Genomic DNA, 15,605 nt, shown 5'->3' with positions numbered 1-15,605 from the left:
CCCCTGTCCATGGACTGTCTGGTATTGCCATTCAGTTTTAATAGGGCTAAGCTTCTATACCAGACACAGCCCCTGACTAAGAATGGAGCTGTTTTTTTTTGGGGGGGGGGGGGGGGTGAAAACCTATGGTCCTCCTCACATAATGTTTTTGCCTTCCGTCAGAGGTATACGTCCGATGAACTCCCGAAGTATACCTCCGGCGGGAAGGCTGCAATATATCCCACTGTCTAATCCTATAGAGGATACATCGCCCAAACCCTCCAGACAGAGCGCTACCTGAAGCGCTGTGCCTGGAGAAGCACCTGACATCAGTGTCCATATATTTACTGTAATGGAAGGAGATCTCCCCAAGGCCAAAGTCTGTGAGCAGAGCGCTTCCAATGCTCTACCCGGGGACATTGTCATTGGGAAGTTACTGACAAAACTGTGCATATATGGACAGTGATGGCGGGAGCTTCCTGACGTATACGTTTAACCGATAGGTGTGATGGATGCCACTGATGGGCTTCTCCGTCGTACACTATAAACTTGGGGCACAAACGTGATGAGCACAGGCACTCCGCTTCAAAGAAAATGTGCCTCCTTGTGTACAAAACTTACACTTGAAATGTTGTCCTTGGACAGACTTTCAAGGTGCTATGTTAAGAGAGGTTAGTTCTCATGAGTTCCTATGAGCTCTCAGGTCATAGGTATTCATTTGATCTGTATCCTTTGAACATTGCAGTTTCTATAACATCTACATTTTTAAAATTCTGACCCCTTCAAAATGAAAATAACAAATGGTTTCTATGTCCTTATATAGGGAGAAAAGGTACCTGTGTAATACATTTTACTGCTGAGTCTGTTTCACAGATAATGTATTAGCTGGTCGTTTTTGAGTTCGTGTACATGCAGTAAATGGTTTATTTTCTTAGCTTGACATCAAAGAAGAAATCGAGGAGGAGGAAAAATCTCTTGAGGAATATGTGGATAAAAAGATGGAAGATGCCGAGCTCCATGTAATAGAAAAAATGTACAGTATTGCTAGTCAATCCTTGAACCAAATGAAAAATAAGAGGCCAAATATTAACACGGTATAAATCCCACTTAATTTATACTGTATATTATGTGTGTATTTGGCATAACTATACATGGCTAAGCTGTACTATCCTGTTTCATTGTACAGGTGCTGCACGCTTTAGAAGGTATCACCGGCATCCATTCTGGTTCCTGATTCAGGCTACGTTTTCTCTTCATATATGTATTATATTTTTATTTAAATAGACTGTAACATTAATGATCCTTCAAGGAACTGGAGGTAGAACTTTGAAAAAGAGGCCCCTGGAGGAAATTCAGGTGAACACTTCTGAGTTTGTACAAAAACTAGTGTATAGCAAAACCTAGAGCTGTGACCAAAGCAGTCAATCTGATTGCACACTGGGAAATGAAAAGAGCAGTATGATAGTTTTGTTACGGGAAACCTCTCCACTTTTTTTTTTTTTTTTTTGCACTCATTTTTATACATCTTTCCTTTTATGTAAAACACTTTGTCGCTAAGCTAGACCCAGTTTTCCTTTCCTGCATTTCGTTTTTGCTTCTTAAATATATAACAAAACTGGAGTTTTATATGTCTTAACGCCATCTGCCTTTTAACGTATGTTCAAATATATGATCGCGACAGCAATTCAATGGAAATGGCAATAAGAGGAGGAAGCACTATTGACCGTTTGTGAAATTTCAAAAAGTTCCTTTTTGTTAGAAGGGTCCGCCAAAATTAAGGGGATCATAGGTTGTTGCACTGCTAGGACCCCTAGCAATCAGCTGTAATCTTTAGTGGTACCTGTCAGAAAATGTTCAATTCCCCTGCAGCGTCACCTCAGGGGAAATTAAGCATTACATGGTGCGCATTGAAATCAATGGTCTATCCATGTTTGATTGTAAGGACACGAGTCCTTCACATAGAGAGAGAGAAGCTACTCAGAATTTATATTGTGGAGGTCAACCCTGTGACCCATAGACTTCCAATTAAAACCTCTGCTCATTCTGGGTTTAGGAGTCCACTGGTTGGTGCTTATCAGTGATTGACAGATATCTCTGTATTCACATTCATACAGGGAGGGCTGTCAATACCTGTCTAGGACCACCCACTGGACTCCTAAGCCGAGAAAGAGCAGAGATTGAAATGAATAAGTCACAAGTTACAATGAATCTTTTGCAAAAAAAAATACACATCAACCTGCACAACTACTTCTACTCTATAACATGATGCCTGTAGATTGGTCTGCATTTTCAATGTGACAGATTCCCTTTAAAATTAAATAAGGTCTTTTTTTCTTGGCGCTATAGTGATGTCATATGTTACCTAATGTACACAAAGTTGGTATTGCTATGCACGAATGAATTTTGACGGATTAATTTTTGGGGTAAATATTATTGAACAAACTGCCTTGAAACAGAGCAGGAGAAAGCTATAAAAAATGCTTTTGTTTCTGACCATTTCCAAAATCACACCTGCAAAATTGATTGTTATCCACTTTTATTTTAAATAATAAGAAAGTAAAAAAGAAACTAAGACATCAAAAGGTGAAATTTTGCTTTGGGCATAAGGGTCCAAAATAACATTGGTCATGTAAGGGTTAATAAGTGAGGGGGTAGGTTTTGATTCTGCCATCGACTTTGTATTTGTAGGTTTTAGGGAGTCTGCCCCTGAGTTGACCAACTCAGACGCTCATAAAACCTAAAATACATATTCGTCAACTCCGATGAAAGCTCCCTAAGACCCAAACTACCATAAGTGGGCAGGCACGGAAAGGTTGCTATCCGTGCTTAAGCTGTGTCAACTGCCCCCAAATTTTCAAAAGGGGACAAGTTTACACATCCCCCATACTGGAAAAACTTACCATATTAGACATTTTTTAACATGTGATAATGATCATCTGATTTATTTGTTCCAGTGTCCCTGCGATATCTGGTACATTAGAGAGACAACCCTTACGCCTCATACACATGACCGTTGTGCCACTCGGGTCGTTTTTGACGGCATCTGAGTGGCACCCGATAGTCTTTGCGGACCCATTCACTTTAGCGGATGAATCAGGTCCGTGAAAAATGGTCAGAGTCTCCGATCCGAGGAAAGATAGAACATGTCCTATTGTTCCTCGGATCGCTGACTGGACTCGGATGGCGCACGGTCGTGTACATGAGGCGTTAACCTAAAGACCAGGCTTAACCAGCACCGATATACTACTCAGAAAAATTAAGGTGATTTTCCCATCCCTAAACATGTCTCTGAATATAAACATACTGAGTGGCAAATGAAGTTCAGGGTCATAGACCATGTGCCCCTATTACGGCGGGGTAGCAACAGGGTCCAGCTTCTAAAGAAAAAGGTACTTCAATGGATACACAGACTAGGTACCCTCAAACCTAGTGGCATGAATATTGAGTTCAAGATTAGCAGTATTCTATAATGTGACATAATCGTCGTCGTATGTGGGATTGTTGTACTTGTGTATATATGTAAATCGGATGCAACAAACGAAATGTAACTATATACTAGTCCTTCTCAATGAATTAGAATATCATCAAAAAGTAAATTTATTTCAGTAAATCAAAGTGAAATTAATTTTATATAGATTCATTACACACAGAGTGATCCATTTCTATCATTTTTTTCTTTTAATGTTGTTGATTATGGCTAACAGTTCATGAAAACCCAAAATTTTATGATATTCTAATTCTTTGAGAAGGACTAGTATATTTTCTCATCTTCTAGAATACCTGATAGGACTCATGGATTAGATCACCTTAGGAATCCACCTCTATCCACCACTAAGCTGCTAGTGATGGATAATTTTTAGGAAATCGTATAATAAATATCTGTTTTATAGTAATTTTGTTTTTTGTTTTTTTTCTGTATTATGTCATTTATATATGGGAGTAGTTGAGACGCATTTCTGGCTATCGCCAGGATAAAATCCAATGTGAGGTAACTACACTACACGGTGGCCTTTTAGAATTGACTCCTTTTTAGGTGGTCTATAATTGGACTAAGGTGTTGCTACACTCTTTGACTATTTTGGTGGTGCAATAATGTTCCTTGCCATTTATATAATGACCGGCACCAAATTGCGTCCACAACCACCATAGGGGGGCAATTCCCCTGATGTAGTGGTTATCCCCCATAGTGGGGGTATACTTTTGGTTCTATGACCATGTCCACTCTCCCTACCCATGGTCTGCGCTTTCCCAGATAGCCACCGTGGTCTACTATTTAGTGAGTGTAGTGTTAATGTATTATTGTCTCTCCTCTACAGCAGCCCGACCGTTAAGGATTAGCATCCCCACACAAGGGGGGTTTGCAATCCTAACTAGCACCACGCTAATATAGTGACCCGAAGTCCATAACGACCTGCTATATACTAGTATACAGTTTAGCATTGTAGTTCTAGCTAGTTGCCAGTTAAAAATATGGCAGCCGTGTTTTCAGAAGTTCCTTCAGCCCATGTGCGTTGAATTGGCACCTCACTCATACTCTCTGTGGCCAAGTTAAGGGTGCGCCGCCTCATCCACTTGCTATTGGTGTAACGTCCACAGCCACGGACCGTCGTTCTTACCTGCCCCCCCCCCCCCCGGTGGCCATGGACGAGTGAGTGCCGGGCAGCATCTCCCTCCTGAGAGACGTCTGCAACTCACTTCCACATCGCTGCACTAGTTCCCGTAGGGTGCGCGCTCGCGTCCGGCCTTAAAGGGCCAGTTCACACACACACGAGTAAAATCTTTAACCCATGATCACCCTGGACTATAAAAAGGGATGTGCCCTTTCACCCATTGCATGAGCGTTGTTGTGTTTACCCATGTTAGTCTTAGCAAATGGTCCCTTAGTGTTATCTTGTTCCCGTGCCCTGCTACCTGTATCCTGCTAAACCGTATCCCGTGCTATAGTTGTTCCTGTGCCTTAGAGTGTTGGAGTCGTGTTGTGCCACCTGTCACACCTGCTGATATACACCACGTCTGGTGTCTGCAAGTTCATCTGCCAAGCCTCCGTTACTGTTTGGACTATCAAAGGTACTCTTTTACTAGGACTGCTGTTTGGCCAGCTGCTACCTCGCTACGGCTGTGCGGCCTAGTGGGTCCACATACCCACAGATCGTGACAATTGGTTTAGGAGGCTAACACGGCCTCACTACTCCTCACTGGCTGATTTTTATGCTGTTTCCTTTTTCCAAGATTATGCCTGCTGTCTCATTACTTCCTTACTGCTTGGACAGGACATGTGCAATTTAACTCTTAGAATGGCAGTTTAATGGTGCTGGTTTTTTTTCCCCCACTAGCTTACATAGTCTTGGATTCCTATTGGTGAGTCTTTTAATGTGCACTGATTGTACCAATTAAGAAGTTAAATTTATTATTTGCACTGTCTATGCTGATTCACTTGCTGAATACTTTATTTTGTATATTTTTGACCATGTACCACTTTATTTTTACACTGCATTGGATATGTATACGATGCTATTGTATGATATACACTTAATCGCTGGACTGCCGCCCCTTTGTGATCCCCCTATATACACTTTGTATGCACACTTCTTGTTTGCTTGAGAAAGGTTCACTTGTGTTGAACTGAAACGTCACCTTCTATGGAATAAAAGTTCTACACTTGATTTTCACCTTGATATCAGGAGTGCTGGCGGTGTTTTTATATATATATATATATATATATATATATATATATATATATATAATCTCTGTTCTTTCACCCTACCAGCAGACCCTCTTATATAGCTACAGAGGAGGCCCAAACCGATGTGTAATAATTAACTCTTCAACATAGAACTATTTATTTGTGGGAGTTTATAGCTTTGGACTATGCTGTTTTTCTTGTATTCCACATACAAATTAGCAGTGGCCACCATCACCACCAATATTCTAAATTGAAAAATGACCTGAAGGTGTGTGGCTATAATTCATGGCGTGTATACAACCCTTTCATGTAACTAGTTACATGTACAAGTTTATTAGCGCTGTTGTGGCTACAGAGCCATTCACTACCATCTCTCAGGCAGATAGAAGAAGGCCGGTACTTTACAGCAGATCTTTGTACTCCCCTAATACGTCCCCTTGTCAGCCAGCACATCCAGCCCTTTCTAAAACTACAGAAGAGCTCACAAAATTAACCTTAAACTCAGTCGGCGCACAATCTACTCTGCAGATACATTTTACAATGAATGCAAGTGCCAATTTGAAGGTGAGCAAAATGTGGATGGTGTATCTTCCCCAAGAGCAGAATATGAGGACAATGCACCACATTGCAGTCACCAAGACCAACAAGCTGCTCCGAGAAGGACCTTGTGGTCCAGAATCAAAACTTTATTCACAAGGAAGGAGAAGCCTGGAAAATGGAAAAGGCTGATTAAGGAGGACTTTGAACCAAGGCCTGTAAAACCTAAAGGTTTCAAGAGGCTTGTGAGCAATAAGACCATAGCAAAAAAAGTCAGAGGAGGAGCGTGGAGGCTGGAATGGCTTCTGGACAAAGATTAGAATTTGCAATGGAGGAACCCAAGTTAAGGTAAATGTTTACAAAGTTTTGTCTGCAAATCTTCAGCAACTATTTTGTGAAAGATGGACAGCACACAGATGTCATCCGTGTCCTGTCCGTTTTTTTCACACACACATAGACTTCAACGGGCGAGTCTGATCCACAAAAACAGACTAATATAGGACATGCGGTGAGTTTCACGCAATGGGCACGCGCTCTGTGAAAAAGCATGGATGTTTGAATAGCCCCACTGAATTGCATTGGTCATATTATTTCTGTGTATGTGTAATGATAGGGGTAGGGAAACTGACAAGTGAGCCCTAATCTACCCGCCACTCTGTCCCTGCCTACTTGCAACGACCCGCCCTAGGCGACGGGGTACAACTGGGTGGCGGTCCCTACGCTCAGTAAGTGCACGAGACAAAACATACAAGGGAATATAAAGCAAAGGGAAAGGGGCAGTTGCCCACGGCAACACCATGAGCAACAGAGTGGTGAACGAGCCAAGTCAAACCAGGAGAGCACGAGGTACCAAACGCAGAGCAGGAGAGTAGTCAGTAAGCCAGGGTCAGTATGGAGCAGGATCAAATTGTTAGGAGCTGTAGCAGGGCCAGGAAACCACACAGGAAGAATCACAAGCAAGGAGGAAAAGGAAAGGCAGGTATAAATAGACAGAGGGCAGGAGCTAGCTGAGTCTGGCCAGGCTGCGATAGGCTCTCCCACTCCTAAGCCTGCCATCCTGAGTGGTGGAAGCTGGAGTCAGTCTCAGAGAGATAGACTCAGGTGAAGACTGATTACCTAAGGAAGTTAACCCTGAAGCTGTGCCTGGCAGATCCTTTACAGTATGCTTTGGTTATCGGCAGAGCATGGGACAGGTCTTGCCCTTAGGCATTGCAGTACTCTTCTATGACGTGTTTCAGGGTATGCATGTTTCACAATGCTCTGTAAACTTTTAGGTTTAGATGTTTGTAAAAATAAAAATTCTTCATTTTTGTTTTGTTAGGTTCTCTACAAGCGTGAAACGTGGCAAGTATCAACAGGCACCACGCTAGCTTACAAAATTCCTACACCAGATCACATCTCCCCACCTTTAGACTTAACAGTCTGCTAGTATTAATCCAGCAGATCTTCTTCCAGATCCTAACATGTTATTTTATAGGGACACCTCGTAAACAAGCACATAGAAACTCACAGGGCATGTAGAGCCATTGTTTACAGTCCCACAGACTTTACTTTTTATATTGAGTATTTCTCAAAGGAGGAAAAACTGAAACAGACATTTGATAAAATAAGTTTTATTTTATGAGCGGTTTTAAGGAAGGCCCTGGTGCATAGGGCTGCACGTAAAACATCTTCTAGTAGCTTTTTATTAGGGTTACCCATTAGTGTCCCACGGACTTTACTTCGGATATTCAGCATTTCTCAAAGAAGGGAAGGCTGAAATAGACATTTGATATTTTAGGACATATGTATTAGGGGAACCCTGGTGCATAGGGTTGCACTCAAGCACCATTCTGCTTCATTTCTTTTAAAGGGAATGTGTTGCCAGCAAAACATGTATTTATTTTTTTTAGTTAAACATTTAGTGTGTAGGTGATTAAACATTGTTCAAATTTTTTTTATTTTTTTCACGAGTCAGGAAATATTATAAATTAGATTCTAATTTATAATATTTCCCAGTGCTGGTCACTAGATGGAGCTATTCCCAAAATTGCAGCATTGCATGTGGTAAAGCAACCACATTGCTTTTTGCTGCAAAATTTGGAAAAAAAGCACTCGCTCTAGTGAGCTCTGAGAATCCCCCCCCTCCTTTATCCTGGCTAGTGCCGGGATAAACGAGGGGATTGAACGGTCTAACCTCCTACACTGTGTGTCGCCATTTTTTGAGCTAACACACAGTGTAGTAGGTTTACATACAGTAGTAAACAAACACGAACATACATAGAAATCTCTTACCTGCTCCTGCCGCCGCGGCTCCCTCCGGCCCGTCCGCTCCGTCTGCTGCCGCTGGTCCAAGTGCACAAGTCCGGAAGCCGCGACCGGAAGTAATAATCTTACTGTCCGGCCGCGACTTCCGGTCCACCGGAAAATGGCGCCGGACGGCGCGCATTTCAAATTGGACTGTGTGGGAGCGGCGCATGCGCCGTTCCCACACAGACGGCGTACACAGAAGTGGATGGGACGGGACCCGTTCGCAGTCCCTATGGGACTGTGGCTGCCGTATTCCATGTCTGTATGTGTCGTTAATCGACACATACAGAAATGGAAAAAAAATGGCAGCCCCCATAGGGAAGAAAAAGTGTAAAAATAAGAAAAAGTAACACACAAACACACAAATGAATCCAAACGTTTTTAATAAAGCACTAAAATCTTTAACATATTAAAAAAAAAATTGTGATGACACTGTTCCTTTAAATACGGCATAACGGTCCACCTAGGGACCCCAGAAGATCTGCCTACATTCCTGTCTGCCACAGATAAGACTTCCTGGAGGTATGAAACTGATAGAAGGCAGCCTGCTCCACAACTGGATTCATCATTAATCATTTCACCAACAACTATCATAAGTAGGTTCCTTTACTTTATCTGAATTATGTATCTGATGAATAGACTCCCCTGTATATGGAGTAATAAATAACATTATGCTAGAAAATTACTAAAACATTATTTTAAATGTTTACAAAGATGATTCTTCATTTTCAAGGGAAACTGGTAAAACAAATGGTGCTTCCAGTTCTAATTTTATCTCCGCATGACCTGGATAATTTTGTCTGTTGTATGGCAATGCACGCTGGAATCAGCTGAGCCAAATGTACATGATGCGTGTTATTGAGAAAATGGGGGGCCGAGAACTGTCATCTGATGATGGTTTATCCCATTGTTCTGTCAAACCTATATACATGTTTATTTTTGCGGTGAATCTATGGCAACATTTCTGCTTTGCAAAAGGTGAAATCCACAGAGAAAATTCCGCACCGTTTATTTCTGCTACATATGCATTGGGTTGTACTGTAAACTAATGCAGATTTTCGATGCATAATCCACACCAAAAATCTACAGTGTGTACATTCACTATTAGCGTTCAATTTCTCTGCAGTGCAACCACAGCAGAAGTTAAGCATTATACAATGCCTGTTCATATCAATGAGCTATCTGTGTAATGCAGGACAGGACAGGTCCTCAAGACTAAAGGCCCTATTACAGTGGCCGATTTTGGCCAGTGCAGCGAGTGCCAATCAACAAGACATCGTTGATCGGCGCTCGTTTGCTCCGGTCACTAGGACCTATGGATGGGGACGAGCGGTCGTTACTCCGATCGCTCTTCCCCATACATTATCATTTCGGCAACGCTTCTCCCTGTTTACACAGGGAGATGTGCTGCCGACAACGGTGATATTTTACTTTTATTATTTTGCGATACGATCAGGAGATGAATGATGCTCGTTCATGTGCTGATCACTGCCCTGTTTACGCAGAGCAATTATCGGCAACGAGCGTTCTGTAAAACCCCCTTAAGAGACGCTCTTTGTTAGGCTACAGTCACACGAGTGTATAAGATTCATGCGCGTGAAATACTTACGTAAATCTGGTACGTGTGCGTCACGTTATTGCATCTGCTTTGCAAGTGGCATGTTTTTTCACACACTCGCAAAGCACTTATTTTTTTTTCAATGGAATTGATGTGCAAATCACGCACAGCACACGGATGTGCACCAATATAGGACATACAGTGAATTTCACGCAATAGACGGACATTGCGTGAAAACTCCTGCATGTGTGAATGGCCCCATTGAAATCAATGGGTCAGTGTGCTGTGCATGATTTTCATTCAAAGCACACGGACGAGTTTTACGCTGGTCTGAATGAGCCCCGAGTGCCCTCTACTCTGGCCAAGAGATAAGAATGCTGAACAAAGGACCCCCCTTTATTAACTCAGAATTCTTTGATAGGGTATTAAAAAAAAAAAAAAAAAAGATTCTTAACCGGATAACACATTAATGTCGTCAATACTTTTCTGGATTCAAAGGATAAGTGCATATTTTAAACTATACACGTGTAGATGTATCTCATTGTGTTCTATTTTATTTTAGGAGGCTGGGGACACTTGTTTCCTGCTGACCACCATTCAGGAAGCATCAGCTGAAAGTTCTGATTTTAGCCTAAAATTTTATTTCTTGGAAAGAAAGTAAACAAACAAGGAGGAAGATGTATTCCTTCTTCTAGTATTCTCCCCAGCAATCCATCTTCTAGTGTGACAGACACTGATCAAGTAGCAGGACATTAAACCCTAAACTAGGACTCGCGTCCTTTTATAATAGTTGTATATTTGCAAATTAAAATGCCATTTTTATCTGCTAAAAGGGCAAGTTCCTTTATTTTTCCTACTTTTACTTTCTCTGTCAATTTAAAATTTTGCAACATGTAGTGTTCATTAACATTTAGTGTATTTAAAGAATTGTCTGGTTTAGGAAACCCATTAATACCATAATAGAGCATATTTAGTTAATAGAGGAGGAGCCTTCTTTTAATTTGTCCTCTTAATATTTAACTAGAACAGAGACCATATTTTCCCATTGCTTTATAGATGATCGCTAGTGATTCCAGCAGCTTGACAACCTGTGATCAGCTGATTTATGAGATCCACTCTAACAAAAAGACAATTGCAGGAGAAAAATGTGGATCATTCCAGGGGCGCTGCTGTGTGGTGAGAATAATGGGAGCGAAATCCAGAGGTATTGATAAGTTCAATTTAATTGCATGAGTGGCTACGCGTTTCAACGACGGACAGTCGTCTTCATCAGGCCATGTATATATTACAAGTAACAAAGCTTATATAGTGTCTAGGTTCATTATGCCAGGAGTGAAAAAAACCGCCAAATCTGTAAAAGGTCAAGGTGCGATCGTGACGTCACACCCGGTTTTTTTCACAATCAAAGCGCGAAGCAACAAGTACAATTTAAAATTAGTATAAAATCTAAAAAATTACATATAAAAGAACAGTTTAAACAGACGAAGGGGTGAGGGTTGGGAACAGCGATAATAAATGCATAAAAATACATTGTTAAGTAAAATATTCACAAAAAAATATATATATAATGTCTTTAATATACAGATATAAAAACATACCCTAGTCAGTTAACAGGGTATGGTGAGACCGATGAGGTAAGTGTATGAAATAGTAAAGATTGTTTTGACGTAAGGCTATAGTAGAAATCAGTGTATTGCTGGTTTACAGAGCGAGAAGCCGGGACGCGGTCTCGTTGCCAAGGTAACCAAGCAGAGAGTGAAGCGACGGAACAGATGGAGTGGTTCGTGCTTGCTATAGGTAAGATATTAAGAGTTTAAAAAGGATAAGATATACATTGTAGGATTGGTGAAAAAAGGTATTAGTCTAAATGATTTACAAGGATAGATCAAAACTTACGGAGCTCTTAGAAATGAGCAGTTCTATATTGAGTGGTTCTATTTTGGGTAGAAATACGGAGTGTATTTTTAGCTCAAATATGTAGTTCTATAGAAGGAATAGTAGGTTATAAGTTTCTCGAAATTTAAACTAATAGTCTGTTAAAACTCTTGCTTATATTACTAGGTTGCTAATGTCGGGCAGTCGGACTTGAGGAACCAAAAAGGACGGGAACGAAACGGGCAAGGCATGCTACAGGTGAGTGAATACCTAGGAAAATTATTATTAATCTTCATGTTTAAGGATGTTAATTTAAGCATTATTTCATGTTTACTATTTCAATAAAGGAAGGAAGAAACTGTATGGATGAACTTAGTGGATAGCGAAGTAGTAGAAAAAGAACGTATAGTGTATCAGTAAATATTTGTATTTAAATTCAAGTGTTTAATTTACGGTATAGCGGATAATGAAGATGTGGGTTAATCTAATGTAGATTCAGAGATATTGTTTAGGCCCTCTGGATGTAGTGTCTGTAATTTAAAGATCCAGTAGTTTTCCCTCTGTTTAAGCCTATTGAATCTATTGGGAACATCATGTTGTATGTTTTCAATAGGTGTAACTGTAATTTGATCGAATTGGCATTTATGTGCATGGGTGATACGACCATATCCGATATACACTTCCTCACAGCAGATGTGACCGCTTTATATAGTAACATCCCACATAATAAAGGTATGCAGGTAACCAAACTCTTTCTATCATCTAACACCTCAATCCCAAATAACCAAGTCTCTTTTTTGACTGACTGCATAGATTTCATTCTTCATCACAACGCATTCACATTTGATCAAAATTTCTATAATCAAATTAGAGGTTGTGCAATGGGCACCAGATTCGCACCATCTTACGCAAATCTATACATGGGGGCATTTGAAAAAGAATACATTCTAGGGGAACATCTTTTCAATAAGAATATCCTTTTATATAGGCGCTATATAGATGACCTGTTTTTTGTTTGGTCAGGTTCAGAAAATGAAGCCTCTAGTTTTATTAATTATTTAAACATCAACAGCTATGACATTTCTTTTACACACACTTTCTCCGAAATTTCAATTAACTATTTGGACCTTACCATCAGCTATGATACCATGACCAAGCAATTTGCCACAAAAACTCATTTTAAATCTGTAGATGTAAACAGCTACATTGATTTTAAAAGTGCCCATTACCGCCCTTGGTTGACTAATGTACCCTTCGGCCAGTTTAGAAGAATACGTAAAAATTGTAGCACTAACGGGAATTTCAAATCAGAATGCAACACTTTAGAGAGAAGATTTAGAGATAAAAATTTTCCCCTCAAACTAATTAAAGACGCAAGACGTAAAGCCTCATTACTATCTCAGGTCTCCTGCTTAAATCCTGTACAGAAAAAATCTGAATTAAATAAACACAACACCAATTTTATTACAACTTTTAATCTAGGTAACAAAACAGTTAGATCAGTCTTACAAAAGCATTGGCACATTATAAAAAGTGATCCTTACCTCAAAGATGTAATACCTGCTTATCCGACCATCACTTTCCGACGGTCACTGACTTTGAAAAACATGCTGGCCCCCAGCAGAATCCGCAAACCAAAAGCATCACTAACTAGCTTTTTATCTAGACCTAATGGATCATTCAAATGTGGCCACCCGCGATGTCTATGCTGCAATAGTATCAGTAATAAAAAATACACCTACACATCAACGGTTACGAAAGAGTCTTTTACAATTAAATCACCCCTAAGTTGCAGCAGCACCTATGTAATCTATTTGATGGAATGTACATGCCAACTCCAATACGTAGGGAGGACAACACAGTGCTTAAGAGCCAGAGTAAATAAACACAGATTTAATGTGAGAACAGGTTTCTTAAAACATAGTGTTTCACGCCATTTCACCCATGCACATAAATGCCAATTCGATCAAATTACAGTTACACCTATTGAAAACATACAACATGATGTTCCCAATAGATTCAATAGGCTTAAACAGAGGGAAAACTACTGGATCTTTAAATTACAGACACTACATCCAGAGGGCCTAAACGATATCTCTGAATCTACATTAGATTAACCCACATCTTCATTATCCGCTATACCGTAAATTAAACACTTGAATTTAAATACAAATATTTACTGATACACTATACGTTCTTTTTCTACTACTTCGCTATCCACTAAGTTCATCCATACAGTTTCTTCCTTCCTTTATTGAAATAGTAAACATGAAATAATGCTTAAATTAACATCCTTAAACATGAAGATTAATAATAATTTTCCTAGGTATTCACTCACCTGTAGCATGCCTTGCCCGTTTCGTTCCCGTCCTTTTTGGTTCCTCAAGTCCGACTGCCCGACATTAGCAACCTAGTAATATAAGCAAGAGTTTTAACAGACTATTAGTTTAAATTTCGAGAAACTTATAACCTACTATTCCTTCTATAGAACTACATATTTGAGCTAAAAATACACTCCGTATTTCTACCCAAAATAGAACCACTCAATATAGAACTGCTCATTTCTAAGAGCTCCGTAAGTTTTGATCTATCCTTGTAAATCATTTAGACTAATACCTTTTTTCACCAATCCTACAATGTATATCTTATCCTTTTTAAACTCTTAATATCTTACCTATAGCAAGCACGAACCACTCCATCTGTTCCGTCGCTTCACTCTCTGCTTGGTTACCTTGGCAACGAGACCGCGTCCCGGCTTCTCGCTCTGTAAACCAGCAATACACTGATTTCTACTATAGCCTTACGTCAAAACAATCTTTACTATTTCATACACTTACCTCATCGGTCTCACCATACCCTGTTAACTGACTAGGGTATGTTTTTATATCTGTATATTAAAGACATTATATATATATTTTTTTGTGAATATTTTACTTAACAATGTATTTTTATGCATTTATTATCGCTGTTCCCAACCCTCACCCCTTCGTCTGTTTAAACTGTTCTTTTATATGTAATTTTTTAGATTTTATACTAATTTTAAATTGTACTTGTTGCTTCGCGCTTTGATTGTGAAAAAAACCGGGTGTGACGTCACGATCGCACCTTGACCTTTTACAGATTTGGCGTTTTTTTTCACTCCTGGCATAATGAACCTAGACACTATATAAGCTTTGTTACTTGTAATATATACATGGCCTGATGAAGACGACTGTCCGTCGTTGAAACGCGTAGCCACTCATGCAATTAAATTGAACTTATCAATACCTCTGGATTTCGCTCCCATTATTCTCACCACACAGCAGCGCCCCTGGAATGATCCACATTTTTCTCCTGCAATTGTCTCTACTCAAACGGTTCCCTTCTGGTTACCGACTCGGATCTGGCAGCAGCACTGTGGCTTATTTATTTACACGCTTTAAAAACTTCGATTCCAGGTGAGCATATTTCTTGGAGTATTGTCTCACCTTTGCCAATTGATCTGCACAAGGTGGCGCCGTGTCTTTTTTCTTTTCTTCCTTTACTCTAACAAAAAGGAATTGTAAACTTTGGAAAGATTTGCATTTTTTTATATAAAGGTTGTAAACCTGTAAAAATCTTTCTAGTATGCTTTTTGAAAGAATAGTTTTTGTAACAATGCCTGTTCCTTGCTGCTACTTTACTGGCAGCTTGGGGACAGTGGAG

The 15,605-nt window shown here is 40.0% G+C and overlaps 1 protein-coding gene across 3 annotated transcripts in view; it reads left to right on the top strand.

Annotated features, from left to right (window-relative positions):
• Nucleotides 1-3,872, top strand: part of IRAK4 (interleukin 1 receptor associated kinase 4) — a 29,156-nt gene extending 25,284 nt beyond the window's left edge. For all 3 annotated transcript variants that reach the window (XM_075857044.1, XM_075857045.1, XM_075857043.1), the window contains exons 11-12: nt 915-1,073; nt 1,166-3,872. In XM_075857044.1, coding sequence (XP_075713159.1) covers nt 915-1,073; nt 1,166-1,213 — 207 coding nt within the window. In that variant the 3' untranslated portion in view covers nt 1,214-3,872. The remainder of the gene's footprint in view (nt 1-914; nt 1,074-1,165) is intronic.
• The last annotated feature ends 11,733 nt before the right edge of the window (nt 3,873-15,605 follow it).

Source organism: Rhinoderma darwinii, chromosome 3 (genome assembly GCF_050947455.1).
Source record: "Rhinoderma darwinii isolate aRhiDar2 chromosome 3, aRhiDar2.hap1, whole genome shotgun sequence".
NCBI classification, from domain to species: domain Eukaryota; kingdom Metazoa; phylum Chordata; class Amphibia; order Anura; family Rhinodermatidae; genus Rhinoderma; species Rhinoderma darwinii.
The sequence above is the reverse complement of the archived record's forward strand: the minus strand, read 5'-3'. Positions and strand labels throughout refer to the sequence as shown.